Genomic DNA, 22,648 nt, shown 5'->3' on the forward strand with positions numbered 1-22,648 from the left:
ATCTTGCTTATTTATATCCTTAAAGGGAACATAAGTTGTCAAAATACGTCATAAGTGACGTTTTCTGCCATATTTAATACTTTTTAAATCATAATAAAAACATAACTAAAATGTTAAGGTAATGAACTTATTGGTGAATTAAAAGATGGACTATGGAGTATAGACTTTTCATCTTTCTGATTTGTCACTTATTTTATATAGTTTGGCATTATTCACAACCAAATGGATGAAGGACTACAGCAAATATTCGTTTTTGTTGGAAAATAATAAAATTTATTTGATCGTCTAAAGATGACTTACTTATATTATACGAAAGTCCATGCAATACAATACTAGATATAGGATTCGAATGGTGACTGCGGTTTGAGCGGTGCGGGACAAGCGGTTCAACTGCGGTGCGGTTCTAACAGTTATAAAAATGTATAGATATATAGTATATGTTAGGATTTTTGTTACTGTTAATTGCAGGGCGGGGCGGGACGATGATCACCATTCGAAGCCATAGTGTAAATGTTTCGGAAATAAAGCTATCTGCCAATATTGTATTTTTTTTTAGTTTTTGAATGGTAAGGAAGTTCTAAATCTGAAGGCCGTATAAATCGCTAAAACGAGGTTTAGACCAATGTTAAATTAGATTTTTTAGAAAAACAGATTCCTCCCTGCAAAAATCAAATTCATAAATTCTACTATATGATTTAAGAGTTTGCGAGTTTACAATATAAAATAGTAGAATAGACATTTCATCCAAACAAAGTATTACTCTATATCCATGATCGATAATTACTTATTAGAAAGTGGAGTTAGATGGTAGTTTATCCTCTAATTAATGTTACTTTATATAAATATGAATAGAATTACAAAATCACTAATGTGGTTTTTGAATATTTAATCCAAAGACCAATAAATTGCATATACCATTATATTATTATTTTTTATAGAAATGATGTCTTCAAAAGTGTATATAAAATTTAGTGTTTTAGGACTTTAACCTAGAGTCTACCTTTATGTTTATGATGGAACTCCCATATGGGAAGATGTAGATATGGTTTAAAGTTTAAATACAACTTACCCCACAACAGAAAATTGATTATAAAATAAAATGAATCGTAGGATTTTTAGAGCTTGATTGGTTTTCCCGCTATCACCCGCAAACACAGCTTTTGCGATTGGTAGCGGTTGACAGCGTTTCGAAACAATCATACAAACCGCTACAAATCGCTTCAAACCGCTCCAAACCGCTCCGAACCTCTTAAAATCAAAAGCTGGTTCCAGCTAGCGTTTGCGGTTGCGGGCGGTTGCGGGAGGATAATTTTTTTTTCTTTTTTTTAAAAAAATCATATAAATACAAAAATAAAAATAAAAATAAAATTTTTAAAATGGAATTATAAAAATACTAAAATATATCTATTATATTTTAATTAATATTATAAAATTTTAAAATAAAAATATTTTCTATAATTTAAAAAATTTAAAACTATAACTTTGAAAATATAATTTACATATTTATTATAATATTATGATTTTTGATATTTTTATAATTATATAAAATGTAAATATTGTTAATTTATTATTTAACTGCTGCTGTATTTGGTAGTTAACCAGTCATAAGTATCCCGCAAACGTACCAATTTCTAACCGCAGAACCAGTCGTACAAATCTCTTAAAACCGCTAGAAACCGCAACCACCCGCATCCGCAAACGCCCGCAGCCGCAACTGCAACCGCTGCGTTTGAACCAGTCAGGCCCTTAATAGTTAAAAACAAATTTCTAGGATTTTATTTGGTAAATTATGGACTGGGAGAAAAGTTTTAAAAGGTTGAAGAAATGTATTAAAATATCCAGCATCTGACGCGTGTACTAGTGGCGGGTAATTAACTAATTAGGTAATAATTAACAAACCGAGAAAAAAAAATGAAAAATCAGAGATCCAAGCACTTTCCACATGCTTATGTTGTTGGTCCCGCCTTAGGGGCACACAAAGTAATTTATCCCAAGTACGAGGTCAATGTTTTTCCAACTCTAGCTGGTCTTGTTGCCTGGCGTTAGAGCAGACGGCGAAATGTGACGGAGTCTTAACGATAACGACTGCTGTTAAACCTCTCCTGATCGATACCGTAACGGCACGGGCCTTAACGATCCGTACCAGGCTATTTAAAAGGCAACACATTGATGACTTATCCAGTAATTAATATTCTTCATCCACGAACGCAAGTTGTTTAGTACGTTCGGTTCAGGAAAGTAAAAAAGGTATGTACTAATTAAAAGAGTACCTATAAAGTCTGCTTTAATGACTTACTAAAATACTCAGTTAAGTAGAATTTCTTTTTGAAGTGTGTTTATCAAGATTTATGAAAAAAATAACTATCGATATTGGTTAAAAAATCAAATTATTTAATTTAAACCATTTTTTTTAAATAAGCCGTTGACATGTTACCTTTTCATTTAACAGTTTCGAATGGTAACTGCGGTTTGAGCGGTGCGAGACAAGCGGTTCAACTGCGCGGAGCGGTTGTAAACATTCGGAGCCTAAAGTGAGGAGCAAAAAAATGAAATACTGACACTAGAATTTTTTTATTTTCATAAAAAGCTTTTGACACCAAATATTTATCAAGAATCAATACTTGATCGTTATTTTATCTATCTGTTAAAATGAATAAAAAACTATAATGTTGATAATTTAGATTTGAATCATATCAAAACCTTGTGTAACTAACTAAACAAGTTTGTAAAAAAAAAAAAAAATACAATGTACTATCTTATACACAAATTTACAGCTGGGTGATACACACTAATTATATGTGCTTACTCTAAAAAAAAAAGGTATTTTAAACATTAGTACTAAAATAAGTAAAAGAAAAATAATAATAGTTTTATAGGGTAAGAGAGAGAGAGAAACGGAGATAAAAGGCAGGAAGGAAGGTGTGAGGCGTAACAGAAAACGCGCTTCCTCAACGGGGTTTTTCAGCGACTGAAAGATTCTTCTCTCCATTGTGTTTTCTTCTTCTTCTTCTTACTTCCTTTTTCTTTGTAACGGTTTCTCGTTTTAACGATTACAGTTACAGAGAGCAGCGATTGGTGATTTTCGCTGCGGTTACGATTTAGAGAGAGAGAGAGCACGGAATCCAAAAGATCGAAAATTAAATTCGCATTTAAAGCTTCCACACTCTCTCTTATTTGGACTGTTTTCAAAGCTTCCTCGTTGGTCGTTGAGAGAAGAAGAGTGTTGTGTGTGGTGATTCAGAGAAGAAGATTTATTCAAGCTTGACTTTGCGGTTAGAAAAAGCTAGAGCTGATGACGATAGGTATGTTAATTGGCAGTGTGTTTTTTTTTTTTAAACTACGACGGCGACATTAATTTTGTGGCGGTAAATAGGTGAGCATATGTATGAAGAGCTGTGGAAGCTAAGCGCGGGGCCTCTGGTGGATGTTCCTCAAGCTGAGGAAAGAGTCTATTACTTCCCTCAAGGTCACATGGAACAAGTAAGCTTTATTAGATATATATGGATATGTTATTTCTATTTTTGGTTGAGGTTTTGATTTATTTCTATTTTTGGTTTTTTTTTGTTTTGTTTCTTCAGCTGGAAGCGTCAACGCAACAAGACTTGAATACGATGAAGCCTCTTTTCGATCTTCCTCCTAAGATCCTTTGCAGAGTTATGAACGTTCGTCTCCAGGTTTGTACTTCTTTATATATAGTTTGGACTAATGTATGTTTGGTCCTTTCTGAGTTTGTCTAGCTATAGTTGTTAAGATAGAGGGAACTGACCTGATGATGATCCATATGTCTTTATAGATGAACCTTACTAGCTGATCTTGTTTTGACTATAATGAAAGTTTTATATTTTTTCTTTTTGATCATTTGTTGTTGTTGTTGTTAGGCTGAGAAAGATACGGATGAGGTATATGCTCAGATCATGTTGATGCCTGAAGGAACTGTGAGTGACCATTTCATCTTTTATTTCTTTCAACCCTCTCAAATCCATTGAGTGCTAGTCTCTAAAAGTTTTTGTTTATAAACTGCATCAGGTTGATGAGCCTATGAGTCCTGATCCTTCTCCTCCAGAGTTGCAAAAGCCAAAGTTTCACTCTTTCACCAAGGTTTTAACTGCATCTGATACAAGCACCCATGGTGGTTTCTCTGTTCTAAGGAAGCATGCTACTGAATGCCTCCCTCCCCTGGTAACTAGGACCACCATTTGTGCATTAGCTTACTACCAAATGGCTTCACAATGGACTTACAATATGAGTTTGTCATCCTTTAGGATATGACCCAGCAAACCCCTACCCAGGAGTTAGTAGCCGAAGATGTACACGGTTATAAGTGGAAGTTCAAACATATTTTTAGAGGTGATGAATCAATCCATTACTATGACAACAAAAGAGGGTCCATGTCACAATTACTGATCTTGTTTTATCAAAACAGGACAACCACGGAGGCATCTTTTGACCACAGGCTGGAGCACCTTTGTCACCTCAAAGAAATTGGTCGCTGGGGACACCTTTGTCTTCCTCAGGTACATACTTTCACACTGCTCTCTTTCTTTTGGTTTTACAGATGTAGATTTGGATTTTAATTTTTTTCAAAACTATCCAGAGGAGAGAACGGAGAGTTGCGTGTTGGAGTCAGACGTGCCAATCGTCAACAGAGTAGTATGCCTTCATCAGTCATATCAAGTCATAGCATGCATCTCGGAGTTCTCGCTACTGCATGCCATGCTACTCAAACCCGAAGCATGTTCACCGTATACTATAAACCAAGGTATAAAGTCACACTACTCTACGGTTGAAACATATTGGGAGGAGTTTCTTCCACACTTCTGCTTATTGATTCAGTCTCGGTTTAAACAGGACAAGCCAATTCATCATTAGCTTGAACAAATATCTGGAAGCCATGAACAGTAAGTTCTCTGTAGGGATGAGGTTTAAGATGAGGTTTGAAGGAGATGATTCCCCTGAAAGAAGATTTTCTGGCACGGTTGTTGGTGTTCAAGACTGCTCCCCTCACTGGAAAGACTCAAAATGGCGAAGCCTAATAGTAAAATTACTTTCCCCTACTATAAATATATGTTAGAATGTTTACTGAAGTACAGTGTTCTAAAAATCGGTTTAGGCGAGGCGCCCTCTTAGTCGAAATGATATTTGCAGAACGTTTTAAAAAAATAAAAAATATAACATGCATAACAACTACCCTTAGCAATTTCTTAAACATTGTTGAAGTGTAAAAACTCAATCAGTCTTGCTACATTTTTGTGTAGGTTAATTGGGATGAGCCTGCATCGTTTACAAGACCGGATAAGGTATCACCATGGGAGATGGAGCCATTTGCAGCTTCAGAAAATGTTCCCCAATCAGTTAACAAAAGAGCCCGTCATGTTAATGAAATATCTGCACTTGGTAAGGCACAGTCTAATGTAGCTATCAACCTTTTCCTAGCTGCATATCTCACTCACACTTCATCTCTTTAGATGTAGGCGTACCATCTTCAAACTTTTGGAGTTCTGCATTAACACAATCCCATGAGTTTGCACAATCATGCATCACCTCACAAAGGAATCCTCCTCAGAATTCTGATTGGCCAGTTAGCCCTTACTCAACACTGAACGGCCAAATGGTTTTCCCAGTGGAGCAGAAGAAACCTGAGACTACTACTGCTAGTTGTAGATTATTTGGGATTGATCTGATGAGTTCCTCTCTACCGGCTCACGAGGAGAAAACTGCACCCATGCGACCAATAAACATAACCAAACCGACTCTGGACAGCAACGCAGACCCAAAGTCAGAGATTTCAAAACTATCAGAAGAGAAAAAGCAGGAACCTGCGCAGGCATCACCAAAAGAGGTTCAAAGCAAGCAAATCAATTCGTCAAGAAGCCGTACCAAGGTATGTCATGAACATTAGTGATTGCAACATATAAGCACAGACGTTCTCATTATACTTAAATTTATAAATATATATATGAACACAGGTGCAGATGCAAGGGGTACCAGTGGGGAGGGCTGTGGATTTAACACTAATAAATGGTTACGTTGAGCTTATAGACGACCTTGAGAAGCTGTTTGACATAGAAGGCGAACTGAAGAGTCGGAACCAATGGGAAATAGTGTTCACAGACGATGAGGGAGATATGATGCTTGTCGGTGATGACCCATGGCCGTAAGTGACACTCTCCTTCTTATTCAGTAGAACCACTACCAACAATGTTGATGAGAAATTCAAAATGGCTTTTTTTTTTTTTGTGTGGATGCAGTGAGTTCTGCAACATGGTGAAGAGAATATTTATATGGTCAAAAGAGGAAGTGAAGAAAATGACGCCCGGGAACCAACTCAGGATACTGTTAACGGAAGTTGACACAACAATCTCCAAAACAGAGAACTATTCCAACTAATTTCACTACAGTCTCAGTTTCATTCTTATCAGCTTTGTCTTGTCCAGTGTCTGTGTTTTATTCCGAGGTAGGCTTAAACATGAAACCACGTCTTGTCAGTTGTGACAGCAAAAGTAAAGGCTCAAAAGGTGTCTCGTTTTTTTGGGGGGGGAGAGCTTCTTATGGAGAAAGAGGGTTTATGGGGAACTTCTGTTTTCAAGGTAGGCTTTCTGTAAGGTCTTAATTCTTTTTCTTTGTAGAAACCTGTGTGTGTGTGTGTAAGAGATACGACGATGTAACAAACAGAGAAGTAGTAGTCAATAAGATTGTGTATAACTGGGGAAGGACTTTTGGGATGTTTGGATTATATAAGAGGGATCATCCTCATGGCTCGTGTGAGCCTCTTCTTTTTCTTTTATGTTTTTCTTAGTTTTTTTTTGTGTGTGTTTTGTTTTGTTGTTTTTCATGCAAGTGTCAATGTACATATATGTTGTCAAACACAGAACTTCAAGCACGTTTTCTCCTTTTTCTCCATACATAGCCAAACACAAAGCAAAAGCTTTCTGAAGACAAACAATGATGCAATGAATAAGAAGAGTTGATGGTTTAATATGCTTTGTGTATTTTAGAGTTTTATTATACTTTGTATATATTAACATATTATAAATCTACAGTCAGTGTTGTATGTCTATGTGTGTTTTGTCGTGAAGGACCAGAATAGTCTAAACAGAGTAACCACGACTCCTATAAAATAAAAGATTAATGCCTCTTTTTAGGAGTCTATTGTGAACAAAGAGGATTTGAAGCTCAGGGTATTAGCTCAGTTTCGAAGTTTTGTTTTTGTTTTATTCCTTTAATTTTCTATCGTATTTGAAACTTGTGTGTAAGATATAGAGGTGTAACAAGTTACTATAGATACAAACGGGACATGGAAGCAGGAAATACATGAAAGTTACAAGTAACTATAAATACATAGTACTAAATGTTAAAAAAAAAATACATAGTACTAACAAGTTATTTATTGCTGATAACATTTCAGGTGTTCTCAGAAGTATATTAAAGTATACACATTTACGTCCGATTGTTTGCAAGTATAGCGTTTGTCCATAATCGATATTAATTTTGGTAGAAGTTAAAAATTTACCATACGCGTCACGTGAATTGTGAAAGCAACTAGTGACTCTCGCAGACCCAGTCTTGATCCAACTTATCTATGACATTTTCTCTTACTTTTCAAGATAGAGAATTTTAACTCGACTTCTCCATTGAAAATGTCAATATATGAAGCATACTACATACTCACTTATCCTAGGATACTCGCCTATTATCAAGTACTACTATAAATATAGTGTTTTCTCCAACCATTTGTTTTCATCATAATTAGAGATGGAACCTCAGAGAAAATACTCGGCAGCCCTCCACACGTGTTATCCGTGCCGGCGCACCATTCCGTACAGAATATACGCCGTAATTCACACGTGTGGTATCATATCCCTCATGTACCACCATGCACACTCACTTGCCACAGCAGGCACAACTCTAACAACATCTCTTCTTCTCATCGCCGACGTCGTTCTCGCCTTCATGTGGGCCACCACAACGTGCCTCCGGTTCAACCCGATTCACCGGACCGAGTACCCTAAGAGATATTTAGCTAAACCGAAGGAGGACTTTCCAAAACTGGACGTGTTTATATGCACGGCTGATCCATACAAGGAGCCTCCGATGATGGTGGTGAACACCGCCTTATCAGTGATGGCCTACGATTATCCGTCTGATAAGTTATCGGTGTATGTATCGGACGATGGAGGATCGTCGTTGACTTTGTTTGCTTTGATGGAGGCTGCCATGTTCTCTGAGCATTGGTTGCCTTTTTGCAAGAAGAATAGTGTTGAAGATCGGTCCCCTGAAGTTTATTTCTCATCAAAGTCACAATATTGGACTGATGAAGCTGGGAATATTAAGGTATGTATATAAAGTACGTAAGATACTAATACTTTATTATATTAACGTATGACAGAAAGAAACCAAGTTATGTACAGTACTAGATAAAACCACATAACCATAATATAGTGCATAACATACAAAATAATCTTTACTCGGTGAAACAGACCATGTATGAAGATATGAAGAAGAGAGTAGAACATGTTGTGCATAGTAGCAAAGTTGATACTCGTCATGACCATCCTACTATTGTCAAGGTATTTTATCACTCAGATTTTATTTCCGTTCGAGTTATACGCTATGTATATACTAATAAATAACAAAATGCCTATTAATGTTCTCTTAAGGAAAACAAACGTTTCTATATTTACATAATAAGTTATCATTGGTGGGGCTACGTATAGGTGCTACAAAGTGACGAGACAGATATAATGCCAAACCTAATCTATGTATCAAGAGAGAAGAATGGAGCTTCACCACATCATTTCAAAGCCGGTGCTCTAAATACATTGGTTGGTATCAACTAAACTCTATGACTAACTTAAACCAGCTTTCGGATTAATATTTCGCTAACCACAAGTTTATTTTCATTGTAGTTACGAGTATCCTCGGTGATGACAAACTCACCGGTAATTCTAACGCTAGACTGTGACATGTACTCAAACAATCCAAGAAGCCCACTTCATGCTTTGTGCTATTTTTCAGACCCTAAACTCAATCCTAGTTTAGGATTTGTGCAGTTTCCTCAGAAGTTTCGTGGAGTAAACAAAAACGATATTTATGCATCCGAGCTCAGACGCCCCTTTGTCATCAATATGGCTGGTTTTGATGGGCTTATGGGCTCAACTTACGTGGGAACAGGGTGTTTCTTTAATCGACGGGCTTTTTATGGACCTCCGACTAATTTGATTTTACCTGAGGTAGATGAGCTTGGTCCAAATTGGATTGCTGATAAGCCTATCAAGGCCCAAGATATTTTGGCTTGGGCACACGATGTAGCTGGATGTAACTACGAGCGAAATTCCAATTGGGGATCCAAGGTTAGATGTAAATAAAATTTTAAACTTCGTGATGTATTATTTTTGTTTGTCTACATATATATATATATATATATATATATATATATCAGTATATAGATCAAAAGAATCAAAATTATATAGATAGGTTTCAAATAGGAGTCAAAGGCCGTAGAAGACTACACCATATGTACATAAATTTCATGATATTAATGACTTATAGGTTTTAAATAGGAGTCAAAGGTAGAAGAAAATAAAATATGTTTTTTTTTTTCAAAAAAAAGAAAGAGCCAAAGGTAGAAGACTACAAAATATGTTATATGCTATCTAAACGTTTATGTGAATTGACTAGGACATGTAGCCTAGTGGTACTTTGTGACAATACTACATCATGAACTAGTTATAAGAACCATTTGTTTCTCCAATCTTAGATAATATATTTAATATTAAGAAATAATATTTATTTTCTTGATTTATATGAAACATAGAGAATATCCTATATCATAGTAGATAACCGAAGTATAGGTCTAGACAATATTAATCATCTTTTGAGCATTCATAAACTATGCAGATTGGATTCAGATATGGATCTTTAGTAGAAGACTACAATACAGGATATAGACTCCACTGTGAAGGGTGGAGATCAATCTTTTGCAACCCTCCAAAAATAGCATTTTATGGAGATTCTCCAAAATGCCTAATTGATGTAGTGAGCCAACAAAAAAGATGGACTATTGGACTTCTTGAAGTTGCCTTCTCGAGGTTTAGCCCTATCACGTATGGGGTCAGATCAACGAGCTTATTAACAGGCATGGCCTATAGCCAGTATGCATTTTGGGCGTTTTCGTCAATTCCTCTTGTCATCTATGGGTTCTTGCCCCAAGTTGCTCTCCTCTATGGAGTTAGCGTCTTTCCCAAGCCATCGGATCCATGGTTTTGGCTTTACATCTTCTTGTTCCTTGGTGCATATGGTCAAGATCTATTAGATTTTGTATTAGAAGGAGGTACTTGTCACTGCTGGTGGAATGATCAAAGGATGTGGTTGATTAGAGGATTCTCTTCATTCATCTTTGGCTCCATAGAGTTCACTCTTAAAAATCTAAACCTATCTACACATGGATTCAACCTCACTAGCAAAGTCAACGATGATGACAAACAGAGTAAGAGATACGAGCAAGAGATGTTTGATTTTGGGGCCTCTTCGATCATGTTTTTCCCCATTACTACGGTGGCGATCGTCAATCTGCTTGCCTTTGTCTGTGGGCTTTATGGTGTGTTCGTTTGGGGAGAAGGACTCGTACTTGAGTTGATGCTGGTTAGCTTTGCGGTGGTGAATAGCTTACCGATCTATATGGCTATGTTGCTTAGGGAAGATGATGGAAAATTACCAAAAAATGTTTGTATCTTAGCTGGAATCCTCACTTGTTTTGTTGTTGTGTCAGGTTTCTTCGTCCTCAAGTAACTGCACCTGTTAGGGATTTGTAGTTTCACTTAGCATAAGCATTATGTATGCATTGTGGTAAACTAGAAGTAAGTAATGTGATGAATCTATATAACGAATAATAATATGATGAGCATCTCTCACATTTTGGTATCTTGAATCAACAAAAAACTTGTAAACTGAAGTTTGAAACTAACAAATAGAAAACAATAATACACAAGATCAATGTTGATTCCACGGGTATCGACTTTGTTGAAGAAAAATCAGACGAACTTTACAGAGAAAAAATGTTTCCAAGATGTTATTGTGTTCCCCAAAGTTTTGGATCTGTTTCTTCTGCTTAGAGAATAGGTTTTGTATGATTGAGTTTTGTCCAAGTGTTCCTCTACAATACACGAAGATTCCGTAGACACACACATTAAAGAACATTAATATCAACTAAAGTTTTTTTTGGGCAAACTTCAAAATAACATATTTTAGAAGTTTGATACAAATACTCTTTCCGTTTCAAAAAGATAATGTTTTAGAAAACAAATATTTTGTGTTTTCTATAAAAAAATGATAAACTTCAAAAAAATTAAATGATTTTATTAAATTACTATTGATTAAAAGTTATTGAAAATTGAATCCCCATGCGGTAGGTAGAATTATCGCTGTAGAATCGTCTGTAATATTTATCATAGTTGTAATAGCATAATTATGCAGCATTAAAAAAAAAAATAAGAATAGGGGGGCAGATGCATGACATCATGAATGGTCAAGGCAGTGACTCTCACAGTCATCCTCATCCATTTTCAAGTTAGAAAATTTTAAATTAAATTCTCCTTTGAAAAAATCACTACACACCATCTTTGAAAAACCAAATATCTTCCATTTTTTTTTCTAGCTATTCTAAAACTCGCCATATATATTACTAAATGTGGTTACCGATTCTTGGAAACCATTTATTTTCATTACAAAAATGGAGCTTCATACTAGTGAACAATCGGCAACCCACCACACGTGCCATCCGTGCCGGCGAGTCATTCCATACAGAATCTACGCCGTAGTTCACACGTGTGGTATCATAGCCCTCATGTATCACCATGCATATTCACTTCTGACAGAACACACCGCTCTAACATCGTTTCTTCTTCTCCTCTCCGACGTCGTTCTCGCTTTCATGTGGGCCAGCACAACGTCCCTCCGGCTAAACCCGGTTCATCGAACCGAGTACCCTGAAAAATATTTTTCTAAACCGGAAGAGCATTTCCCGAAGCTAGACGTGTTCATATGCACTGCTGATCCTTACAAGGAGCCTCCCATGATGGTGGCCAACACGGTCTTATCAGTGATGGCATTCGGTTACCCGTCTTATAAGGTCTCTGTCTACGTATCGGATGATGGTGGATCGTCATTAACGTTGTTTGCTTTGATGGAGGCTGCTAAGTTCTCTGAGCATTGGTTGCCTTTTTGCAAGAAGAATAATGTTCAAGATCGGTCTCCTGAAGTTTATTTTTCCTTGAAGTCAAGTTCTTGGACTGAGGAAGCTGAAAATCTTAAGGTATTTACTAACTATCCATTATTATACTCTACATGTCGCCTAATCTCTCATAATTCAATTAAATAGAATTTTTGAAAATTACTCATATATTAGTTATATTAATTATAAGAATTTATTAGAATATCTCATATTGAAGTTCCAAAGGTATATATAAAGTATGTAGGCTTCTAGAGTAGGGTGATAAAGTATTTACTCTAAATTTAAGACTTTGACTAAAAGAGGCCATCCTAATCATTTAGTTCATGATCTCTTTAGTTATAAGAACATATCCACTTGAAGTTCTCAGAAAAAGTTTCTCTTGTAAGGGTACTAATCATTTAATTCCTTCATACTTACTACTATCTCTATTATACAATTGTTAGCTTTTAAAACAAGAGTAAGCAATTGCCTAGTTCTATGTCTCTACTTTCTTCTCAAAATTTTAAGCCTATAAGGCCATGCCTTGTAATATGTATTTATTTATTTATTTTGGTCAAAGCCTTGTAATATTTTACATGCTTTTAGTTGGATACCTAGCAAAAAAAAAACACATACAAAGTAATCAATTTGTGGTGAAACAGAAAATGTATGAAGATGTGAAGGAGAGAGTAGAACATGTGGTGAATATTGGCAAAGTTGATCAAGATCAGTTTCGTGAGGTCTTCGATTTGTTGGACCACAAATTCACTCCTCAGGACCATCCAAGTATTATTAAGGTGAAATTTAATATATCATTATATATGTATAAATATATATTATTTATTTTTTGAGAATTGACTTGCTATTGTACATATTTTGAAACAAAAGTTTATACAATAAGATCTCATTTCTTTTAATTCATGGGTAGGTTCTACAAAACAACGAGACAGGGATAACGCCAAACCTAATATATGTATCAAGAGAGAAGAGTAGAGCTACACCACATCATTTCAAAGCCGGTGCTCTTAATACATTGGTATGCACTAAACCTTATCTTTTACCAGTTTTCGGTTTGGTTAACTAGTCTTTCTGTTTAATCTTTCGTTAACCACATGTTTTATTTTCTTTGTAGTTACGAGTTTCTTCGGTGATGACAAACTCACCAATCATTCTAACACTAGATTGTGACATGTACTCAAACAATCCCACAACACCTCTTCATGCTTTGTGCTATTTGTCAGACCCTAAGATAAATTCCGGTTTAGGATTCGTGCAATTTCCTCAGAGATTTCAAGGAATTAACAGAAACGATATCTATGCATCAGAGCTCATACATCCCTTTGACATCAATATGGTTGGGTATGATGGGCTTATGGGCCCAATTCACGTGGGCACTGGGTGCTTTTTCAATCGACGAGTTTTCTACGGGCCTCCAGCAAATTTGATTTTGCCTGAGTTAGATGAACTTGCGCCAAATAGGATTGCAGATAAGCCCATTAAGGCCCATACTGTTTTGGCATTGGCACACAATGTAGCTGGATGCAACTACGAGCATAACACCAATTGGGGATCCAAGGTAATTAGATAAAACCAATAATCATAATCTCTTTATTTTTCCTGCTTGATATCTAAATTTCAAATTATCATGCAAAACTATGCAGATTGGATTCAGATATGGATCATTAGTAGAAGACTACTACACAGGGTTCATGCTTCATTGTGAAGGATGGAGATCAATGTTTTGTAGACCCCAAAGAGCTGCTTTTTATGGAAGCGCCCCAAAACGCCTAACAGATGTAGTGTGCCAACAAATGCGTTGGTCCATTGGTCTTCTTGAAATGGGGTTTTCAAGGTATAGCCCATTCACCTATGGTTTGAAGTCATTAGGCCTGTTTACAGGCTTAGGCTATTGCTACTATGTGGTTTGGCCGTTTTGCTCAATTCCTCTTACCGTTTATGGGGTTTTACCTCAGCTTGCCCTAATATATGGGATTAGAGTGTTCCCCAAGCCATCAGACCAATGGTTTTGGCTTTACATCTTCTTGTCCCTTGGTGCATATGCGCAAGATCTAGCAGATTTTTTGTTGGAAGGAGGAACTTGTCAGAAATGGTGGAACGATCAGAGAATGTGGCTGATAAGAGGGCTCTCTTCATTCTTCTTTGGTATGATAGAGTACACTCTCAAAACGCTAAACCTCTCCACACCTGGATTCAATGTCACCAGTAAAGCCAATGGTGATGACGAACAAAAGAAGCGGTACGAGCAAGAAATATTCGATTTTGCGCCCTCTTCGTCCATTTTCTTACCCATGACCGCAGTGGCCGTCCTGAATCTCTTTGCTTTCGTCTCGGGGCTCTATGGTCTTTTCGCATGGGGAGAAGGACTCAGCCTTGAGCTGATGCTTGCAAGCTTCGTGGTAGTGAATAGCTTACCGATCTATGAAGCCATGGTGCTGAGGAAAGATGATGGAAAGTTACAAAAGGGTATTTGTTTCTTAGCTGGGATACTCACACTTGTTCTTATCCTGGGAGGTTACTTTTTACTCAAGTAACTTCATCTGTTAGGTTTTTTTTTTAAACAATAAGTCATCAGGCAGAAGACACAGAATATATATCCACTTTGTAATGTGATGTAATACATTGTGGTCTCTTGCATCATCAAAATCTAATAAAATTTGAAGATTTACAACTTTTGTATTGATGATCTACTCGCTAACAAAATTTGTATTTGTTTATTTCTTTCGGGTCAATGAGTCAAACCGGTGACGTTTGGGAAGAGTCTGGATGGTCGTTGTCGTCCACCAAGGTTTTGGTCGAAGGGATGAAGACAGAGGAGCGACAGAGAGGGCAAGTGGTATGAGAATAGAGCCAAAGGTGAATACAATCGAGATGAAATATATGTTTGCATGAAGGCATTTCCACCAACTCTTCCTTTAACTCGAATTCTCCCAAACATACGCAACATCTGCACCAATTTTTCATTAAATTAGTCAAACTTTCGATTCACCAAAAACAAGCAACAACCAAAGATAAAATTAGACACAAAGACATGAAACTATATAATATATTCAAATTAGGATTGATTTTATATAAATCTTGATTTTTGTCAATCTTGATTTTGGTCTTATCTAGAATTTAAACTTTCCGTCTTTTACTTTTAATATTCCTTAACTCTAAGCAACGGCCTAGAAACACTTATGTGTAAAGGGCATCTCAATTCGTATATTTCAACTTTCAATAGGATCATTCTCAGACATCTCAATTCGTATATCAACTCTGTTAACATAATTATTTAGAAGAATCTTGATAATTAAAGTTGAGCATCATGAGAATTCATAAGTGATAAGATTAAATATGCCACTTAGAAGATTTAATAGATTCATATGAATAGGAAGACACTGAAACGATCTCTACGTTCCTAATTCATATGAACTAAGTACGAGTAACTTACAGAGAATCTCTTGTTTCTAGCTCTTCATTGAAAAAAACGACATGAAGCTTGTCTTTGAGCTCTACTTTCACATCTAACAAACAAACCTGAAAAATATAACGCAGTCAATCTCAGCACTATTCTTCATTAAACTTTATATAACATGATACCATGATAAATATGACCAAAGTCTACTAGTTCTTGGCGTGAATGATTCAGGGCTTTTGCATATATGTATATATCTACAGAGACATTGTGACACTTACCGAGGTGAGATGAGAAGAAGGCTGGTGGGTCGAGGATACAGGAAGAATCATCGGAGGAGAGGAGAGAGCAGAAGCTCTTCTCTTAAGGTAAAAAAGATAGAACAGGAGGAAGAGAATGATAGAGAATAAGATGGGAATGGAGAAGATGAAGGCTTGATAGAGTTTGAGTTGAACTGCTTGTGGATATAGGTGAGGTGGGATTGGTGTTTGAGGATCAACCATAATTTTTAGCTTTTTGAAATCACACCCACCAGAAAGAAATAAAACTGAAAGGAAAGACCCAAATGAGAAATGAAAGTTTTGATGGAAGTTGAGGAAGCACAAGAGGAGAGTATATATAGATATCCTGTGAATGTACTACATCTCTACCCAAAAGCAAGTAACTGTGCAACCATATTGGTTATCATACTGGGATTCTCTTGTGGTATAAAATATCTATAAAAAAATTATAGTAAAATAAAGTTCCTTATGAATGCATTTTATGTACCAAATATCACAATTTATATTTTTAGATTAAGAGAGTTTCATTCTTCAAATAAAAACTCAACATATATCCTAAAAACAGGGGGGTTAGATATGATGACATAAGAAACTTAAACAGTACATATCCCATGTGATGTGAATACATGTTTATGTACATAATCAGGAAGAGGAAAGTCGTGGAGAAAAGAGCCTTTTGGGTTATATAAAATTGCAGCGCATATATTCCTAATGGCTCTTTTAATATAATCAAAAGGAAACAAGCGAGTAAGCAGCTGATGAGGTTCCACTAAACAAGATGAATAGAAACTTTATAATGCTTAAGGATTAGATTCAAGTGTCTCAATCCTCACTAACATGGGACCTATATAATTATAACCCATCATTTCATTTCCTGACTCATTTTGGTTATTAGATTATTTGGCACTTGCCAAGCATCAATCATAGGTTTTATCTACCAAAACGTTGAATTTGTATTGACCAAGTCTATGCAATCAGTAAAAATTGATCACCAACTTCAACCAATAGCAATACAACCACTTTGTTACTATGTACATCTTCTATAAGCATTCATTTTTTTTATTCTTCTCTTTTACTTTCGGAAAGTGGTGATTACTTAAATGAAGATAAACCTATGGTCTCTTCACTTGGATTAGGACAAGATTTTGTACCAAAATCTAAGAATCTTCAGTTATTTATAAATTTCGTAACAAAGTCAGACAGCCTACCAATATTTTAACTTCGCAAGGCTATCATGTAGCCTTCTCACAGTTTATCCAAAATAACATGTTTCCTAGTGAAACCGAACTCTAAACACAAATCAACGGTCAACCAATAACTTCATTTCTTAATTCTGTTAATTTTGAGGAAAACAGATACTTTATGAACAATAATTTTTCACTACCAGCAAAAGCAGAAAGGTATTTTTATATCTTCTAATGACTGACACAAACTTACCAATATGATTGTGCTTAGGGCCCAAATAAATATCTTGATTTAGGATTTGATCTGTGACCCACTTTTTCTCACTTCTTCTTTAGTGATAGACAGCTTTTTTTTTGTTTTTTCACGTTTGTTTATGGACAACTTGGCCCTTTTCCCCACTAATACATTTTATTAGGGCATTTATTTTGCCTTATATTCAAATGTTTGATCAAATTAACTAAAACATCTCCTATCATTCCTTTATAATATCTGGTGGAAAAGAACATCTACGCACACAGAGACTAAGATAAGCCTACTATGGATATTGTCATAAGAATATCTTTAATATTGTCATAAGAATATCTTTAATCTAGGCTCCACGGACTAAACTATACATATTTTTGTATCACTGGTGGTAGTGGATCCTGAGGAGTGATCTCCCTCGCTCATAGTGGGAATGATGAAAAGGATATCACTAACTTAGATTCTAAATAGATGAGTTTCTGGATTATATAAAACTACTTTATAAACTTTTGCTAAAATATAGGTTATTAAAAATCCTGAACTTTTCATATCGTTTTAAAGCTTTTGGTAGGAGCAGTACATACTAACTTTTAAGGTTACAGCTATGTTCTTCTTACGATTACAGGCTAAAGCACTCTTGTCTCCTATTTCATTATAATACAATTTCTTCTTAACATCATAAGGAGAACAAACTTTGATCAATGCAATACCCTTGAATTAAATCTAAGACCATGATTAACCACAATCTGATTAACCACAATCTTTTAACTAGGGTTTTTAGCTTCGATTAAGAGACGGTTCCTAACTTTTTTTAGATTTCAATTAAGAAAAAATAATAACCGTCTCTTAAATAAAAGATATAAGAGTCATTTTTAGTTGAAAAGTGTAAAAAAAAAGATGTTAAATCATGAGTTAAATTAATCATGCTCTAATATCACTCAAATTACTACCTCTTTTCTTTCTCTTTTTTTGAACAAAACACACAAATTACTTCCTAAGTATTCATAAGAAGTACCTATATTTCATCTTGTCTTCTCATATTTTTTTACAAAACTTTCACCGGACTGGTATACATGAATAGACCTCCTAGTCACTAAATATTCAACTTCGATTGACACTTAATAATTTGAAAGGTCAAAAGTCGTGGAAAGAATGAGGTAAGGGGAAGCGTTTACCTTTTTAGGTGAAAATGTGATGTTGATGGTTGCTTATAAATTCGAGGTCAGAACTTGGAGGTTGGTGCAGAATCTGCAGATATGTCTTCGAGTCATCATCTGTGCCAGCAAAAGAGCTTTCATGCACCATAAACTGTTGGTGATGAGCAACGTTAAAAGGTTGGCAGAGGCAACAAAACAAGTCACTACACAACAATAAGTAACTGAAAAGGTGCCCGACCTGTGATGGCTGTGTCATGTGACATTTTCTGATCACTGGATGCTGTTGTCGAACAAAACCTAAGCCAATCAATATGGGTGATATATGTTTCTAGGTGGGCCCAAATTTTAGTCAAGTTGATCATCATTTTTTGATGTGCAAGTTAATTATAACCAAAAACGAGATATAAATTGTGATCAGGAGAAAAAAAAAACTTTTGATAAGGAAATCGGACAGTAACTCTTTGACTTACAGACAGTTGGTCTCAGCCTTAAAAATGTCGTACTTGGATTCTATTAAGCTTTTCAGTCTACACCGATATAATTTCGTACTCACCTCTTGATGAAACAAACGCCATTAATTGGCCTTATTGGTATCAGATTCTGATGGTGCTTTTGTTGAGGACAGTGAGATTTGCGGCTTATGATCAAATCATGTTCCCTGCCATGGTCGGTCTCTGAAGAATGCAAAGTATCTAGTTTACTGCAAAGAGAAAGTAAATAGGCTTCATGTTCTGTTCTATTCTTGTAGATAGGTTTCTGAACTAATATTATGAATAAAGGCTTAGTTGGGCCTAAGTCTAGGTTTCAAAGCTAATGCGATGTAAAGGGAAAACATGAACAGTAAATATGTAAAAACAACTGGATGGAATTCCCTTTTTTTTGTTAAAGCAGGTGCAGTAATCATAATGATCCATGCAAGTTCAGTATGTAATTTATTGTTACGTACATAACAGTTGCACATGTGAACCGTATCTCACACTATGGCAGAAAGAAACAGACTCAGCTCTGTTGTATATCTATGATGCCACAATACTCTTGATATATAGAGTGCTTTAACGAGAAGTGAACAGATACGGAGATTGGCTAGTCACTATCTCCAATAATAAGTGCAGAAGGGGATAAGGAAGCATGCGCACAAGATAAGCATAAAAACTTTTGTTGTTGGGTTTACTATTTCTGGACTTAGTGCTCTGTACTTATGCAGTTCTATCTTTTTGAGTATTGAAATTTGTAAAAGGACAACACATGAGAAGCCTGAAGTGCTTGCTTTTTCACTTTTCACACAGCCAATACAATAACACTAGTCAAGAAGTCATCATACCAAGTTCTTGATAAGAGGAGATAACAAGTCTCGAGTTACAGTTCACCAAACCAAATGGCATTTACCACCACATGAGATTCGTTTTGTATAACAAAATTGTCAAAGAATAAACAGTAGAGTTGGTAAATTACAGTTCTTGAACCCACAGAAATCAGGTTTCGATACCCATCACTAGCGCATTAATGTTTTTTGACCCCACTAATATTCAATCATGGGTCCGTCCCTGAACTCAATTCAACTGAAGTCTAATCGTGTTTCTGAGATGGACTGAGGATAGTAAATGCTCAAGTCAAGAACTAAACCAGCCATGGATCAATTTGGAGTCCAATTAGTCTTACAAGTTTTTTTAATAGAGGTGTCAGATGGATCGTACAAGTCCAAATGAACATTTTTTCTGGAACACTGATCAGTGGCGAAGAGGTAGAAACAAAATTCAATGGGTCAAAATCATATATGTATAAAAATTTTAAAGATTTCATAATAAACAAGGGGGGGTCAAACCCTTAAAAATGAACAAATCATTCAATATATATTAAAGTTATAGGTTATATTAAACTAAATTTAAAAATTGATAGGGGTCAACTGACCCCTACTTCTTTGCCGCCGCCCGCCACTGACACTGATGGTTCACGGTCCAAATATGACCAAACACAAATAAAAGTACGGTCAGCTGGCTGGATAGCAATGAGCTATTCATGTCCAAATGGAGGACAGTTCATGGTTAAAAAGGAATGTCCAAATTGAAATTTTCTTTGTATAGAGATTGCTGACTTTCCTCCAAATCGATTTTAACTTAATTTTTGAAGTACTTTAGATCTGCCAATGATTATACGATCCAACCTGCGCGGCAAAATCGTGTTAATCGATAAACAGATATGTCAGTTACCGTTTATTATGTTTTGGACACCCCACCCATTTAACATCCCTAATACTTGATAAGAAGAGATAAAGAGCTAATAGTTTTTGGTTTTACTGGAAGCCTATAACCCATTCACTAGATCAATTAGAGTATACAAAAGAATAAAAAATTCAATTATATTCATATTCAGAATAGGTTTTGCTCCAGAATCCATATCAATCACAAGCTCCATGTATATGCACAAACTCACTTGGAAACCAATGCAACTGCGAGATTCATCAACAGATTCAAGCAAAATGAAATACCTAGCGATCTTTAGTTTTACTGAAAGTGTGCCTGATTGTTCCGTCATTTATTTGTATCTATCTACGGGACCAACACAGAACTTTTGCAAATGATGTTTCAATTGATGTAGATGGAGTAAGTACTATTGAAGTTTATCGTAGTTTTTGTAAGTTGTATATTTTTCCTGATATAATGTGAGACTTCAAACATATTCAATGTGTGAAATCGGTGATATTTAGAATTGTAGTTTGTATATAATGAATCGATCCAACATTGACCATTTTAGTACGACGATGCATTCATGTTATAAATTTGTGCTTAGTTTGGTTGATACCAGATCTTTTATTTTAACATTCGAGAAAAGTCTCGCAGTCATGTAAATATTCTTTAAAATATTAAATTAATTTCGGGGTTTGATGAAGATTAGATCGACACCTTCAAACCGTCGATATCTTTGTCATTTTCTTTACATTATGTGCTATTGCGGCCCAATACAAGTTGACCCCGTTATCTTGGAAATGTAAGCAACGTTGACATTTTTAGATTTATCATTTTTTATCTGTGATTTTTTTGTCAGCTATCATTTTTTATGAGTTTAACTTTTCTCCTCGTTCTTTCAAAACTTTAATATTTTTAGTTATTTAGTTATTTTATTTTATTTAGTTGCTCATATTCATTAATAGATAGGCAGTCGGATTTTTCCAAGTGTTTTTTCTTATAACCGTAGGATTTCAAAAAAAATTTAGGTCCAAAGAATAGTTTTAAGAGGTTTATAAAAATTTAGTTTTTTTGCCATTTAAAACGTTTACGGATTACTAATGGTACTCGAACCCATGACAAAAATTCCAACTCGAGTCCCTTTACCACTAGGCTAAGACGAGTTGGCTAACACAATAGTTCTTGCACTTGCACTGTCGATGGTTTGCTCCTTTTGGACATTTTTTTTTTGCTAAAATGTAAATATCATAAATGAATAGAAGATAGTACAAGAGTTATCTTAGGTTTGAACCCATCTTGGCAAAAAGAAATAAAAAACAAGATGGGACACTAATTTTCCTACCAAAAGAACAAGATTATGACCGCCACATGAGCATTAGAGAATCGAAGTTTTTCCTATGTCTCCTTGCAGAGATGATATTACGCACTTCTCTGTCGATGGCTCTGAACACAGTAGCAGAGGGAAGTGAAATTTGATTGTGGATCAAATTATTCCTCTGCTTCCATAAGAAGTAAACTGTTGTGTGGGTCGCCAGCTTTCTTAGCAGGGTTAATCTTGCTGATGGTGCGGCTCTGATCCAAGACAGTAGCTCCGCCCAGTTTGTTAACATCGTTGAAGGTGGTTGACACCTTCTGAAAATGCCGAGCCATATCTCGCGGCTGTACGGGCAAGAAAGAAGCAGATGATCCCTTGTTTCTTCAGAGTTTGAGCAGAAAGGGCAAAGAGGAGAGATCGGTAGGCCCCAAGTTGCTAGTCTTGCTTTCGTTGGGAGTCTGTCGTAGTTCGCGATCCACATGGTAAAGCTCTGTTTCGGAATCGCTCCTTTGAACCAAACAACATCCGCCCACTGCTTGATCTCTTGTCTCGGTCTTAGTACTTCCCAGGTTGTTGAAGACCTGAAAACACATATAGAAGAATCACCAGCAACCCAATCATAAGAGTCCTCAATATCACAAGATAAAGGAAGAGAAAGAGT

The 22,648-nt window shown here is 35.8% G+C and overlaps 4 protein-coding genes across 5 annotated transcripts; 3 read left to right on the forward strand and 1 right to left on the reverse strand.

The window, feature by feature from the left end:
- Positions 1–2,576: 2,576 nt before the first annotated feature.
- On the forward strand, positions 2,577–6,877 carry ARF9-1 (auxin response factor 9). Its single transcript, XM_009139329.3, has 13 exons — positions 2,577–3,302; positions 3,374–3,480; positions 3,579–3,674; positions 3,879–3,935; positions 4,027–4,179; positions 4,263–4,347; positions 4,424–4,514; positions 4,595–4,759; positions 4,849–5,035; positions 5,256–5,394; positions 5,466–5,881; positions 5,967–6,154; positions 6,249–6,877. Exons 1-13 carry the CDS (start codon positions 3,293–3,295, stop codon positions 6,385–6,387), a joined length of 1,833 nt encoding a protein of 610 aa, XP_009137577.2. The 5' UTR covers positions 2,577–3,292; the 3' UTR covers positions 6,388–6,877.
- Positions 6,878–7,125: 248 nt separating this feature from the next.
- Positions 7,126–10,912, forward strand: LOC103861617 (cellulose synthase-like protein G2). 2 transcript variants are annotated; one of them, XM_033287859.1, is made up of 5 exons: positions 7,126–8,335; positions 8,440–8,567; positions 8,715–8,822; positions 8,907–9,350; positions 9,898–10,912. In XM_033287859.1, the coding sequence occupies exons 1-5, from the start codon at positions 7,753–7,755 to the stop codon at positions 10,786–10,788; spliced, it is 2,154 nt and encodes a 717-aa protein (XP_033143750.1). In that variant the 5' UTR covers positions 7,126–7,752; the 3' UTR covers positions 10,789–10,912. The 2 variants fall into 2 exon arrangements, with proteins under 2 accessions (XP_033143750.1, XP_033143749.1); XM_033287858.1 differs by having other exon boundaries at positions 7,126–8,331; positions 8,478–8,567.
- A 51-nt stretch (positions 10,913–10,963) lies between these two features.
- On the forward strand, positions 10,964–14,899 carry LOC103861638 (cellulose synthase-like protein G2). The gene is made up of 5 exons (XM_009139357.3): positions 10,964–12,310; positions 12,871–13,005; positions 13,137–13,244; positions 13,341–13,784; positions 13,870–14,899. Exons 1-5 carry the CDS (start codon positions 11,729–11,731, stop codon positions 14,758–14,760), a joined length of 2,160 nt encoding a protein of 719 aa, XP_009137605.1. The 5' UTR covers positions 10,964–11,728; the 3' UTR covers positions 14,761–14,899.
- Positions 14,798–22,648, reverse strand: LOC103861627 (probable E3 ubiquitin-protein ligase RHA4A). Its single transcript, XM_009139348.3, has 3 exons — positions 15,905–22,648; positions 15,660–15,745; positions 14,798–15,173 (listed from the first exon to the last, which is right to left on the reverse strand). Exons 1-3 carry the CDS (start codon positions 16,124–16,126, stop codon positions 14,963–14,965), a joined length of 519 nt encoding a protein of 172 aa, XP_009137596.1. The 5' UTR covers positions 16,127–22,648; the 3' UTR covers positions 14,798–14,962.

This window comes from Brassica rapa, chromosome A01 (genome assembly GCF_000309985.2).
Source record: "Brassica rapa cultivar Chiifu-401-42 chromosome A01, CAAS_Brap_v3.01, whole genome shotgun sequence".
NCBI lineage: Eukaryota > Viridiplantae > Streptophyta > Magnoliopsida > Brassicales > Brassicaceae > Brassica > Brassica rapa.

Bases quoted from the DNA above. Each gene is read 5' to 3' on its own strand.
- ARF9-1 (XM_009139329.3), top strand. The intron at 4,348-4,423 runs GTGATGAATCAA...TTATCAAAACAG, and splicing joins GTTCAAACATATTTTTAGAG to GACAACCACGGAGGCATCTT. The intron at 5,036-5,255 runs GTAAAATTACTT...ATTTTTGTGTAG, and splicing joins CAAAATGGCGAAGCCTAATA to GTTAATTGGGATGAGCCTGC.
- LOC103861617 (XM_033287859.1), top strand. From the start codon at position 7,753: ATGGAACCTCAGAGAAAATACTCGGCAGCCCTCCACACGTGTTATCCG. The intron at 8,336-8,439 runs GTATATAAAGTA...ACCATAATATAG, and splicing joins AGCTGGGAATATTAAGGTAT to TGCATAACATACAAAATAAT. The intron at 8,568-8,714 runs GTATTTTATCAC...GGCTACGTATAG, and splicing joins ACCATCCTACTATTGTCAAG to GTGCTACAAAGTGACGAGAC.
- LOC103861638 (XM_009139357.3), top strand. From the start codon at position 11,729: ATGGAGCTTCATACTAGTGAACAATCGGCAACCCACCACACGTGCCAT. The intron at 13,006-13,136 runs GTGAAATTTAAT...ATTCATGGGTAG, and splicing joins ACCATCCAAGTATTATTAAG to GTTCTACAAAACAACGAGAC. The intron at 13,245-13,340 runs GTATGCACTAAA...TTTTCTTTGTAG, and splicing joins CCGGTGCTCTTAATACATTG to TTACGAGTTTCTTCGGTGAT.
- LOC103861627 (XM_009139348.3), bottom strand. From the start codon at position 16,126: ATGGTTGATCCTCAAACACCAATCCCACCTCACCTATATCCACAAGCA. The intron at 15,746-15,904 runs GTAAGTGTCACA...TATATTTTTCAG, and splicing joins CTTCTTCTCATCTCACCTCG to GTTTGTTTGTTAGATGTGAA. The intron at 15,174-15,659 runs GTAAGTTACTCG...AAATTGGTGCAG, and splicing joins CTAGAAACAAGAGATTCTCT to ATGTTGCGTATGTTTGGGAG.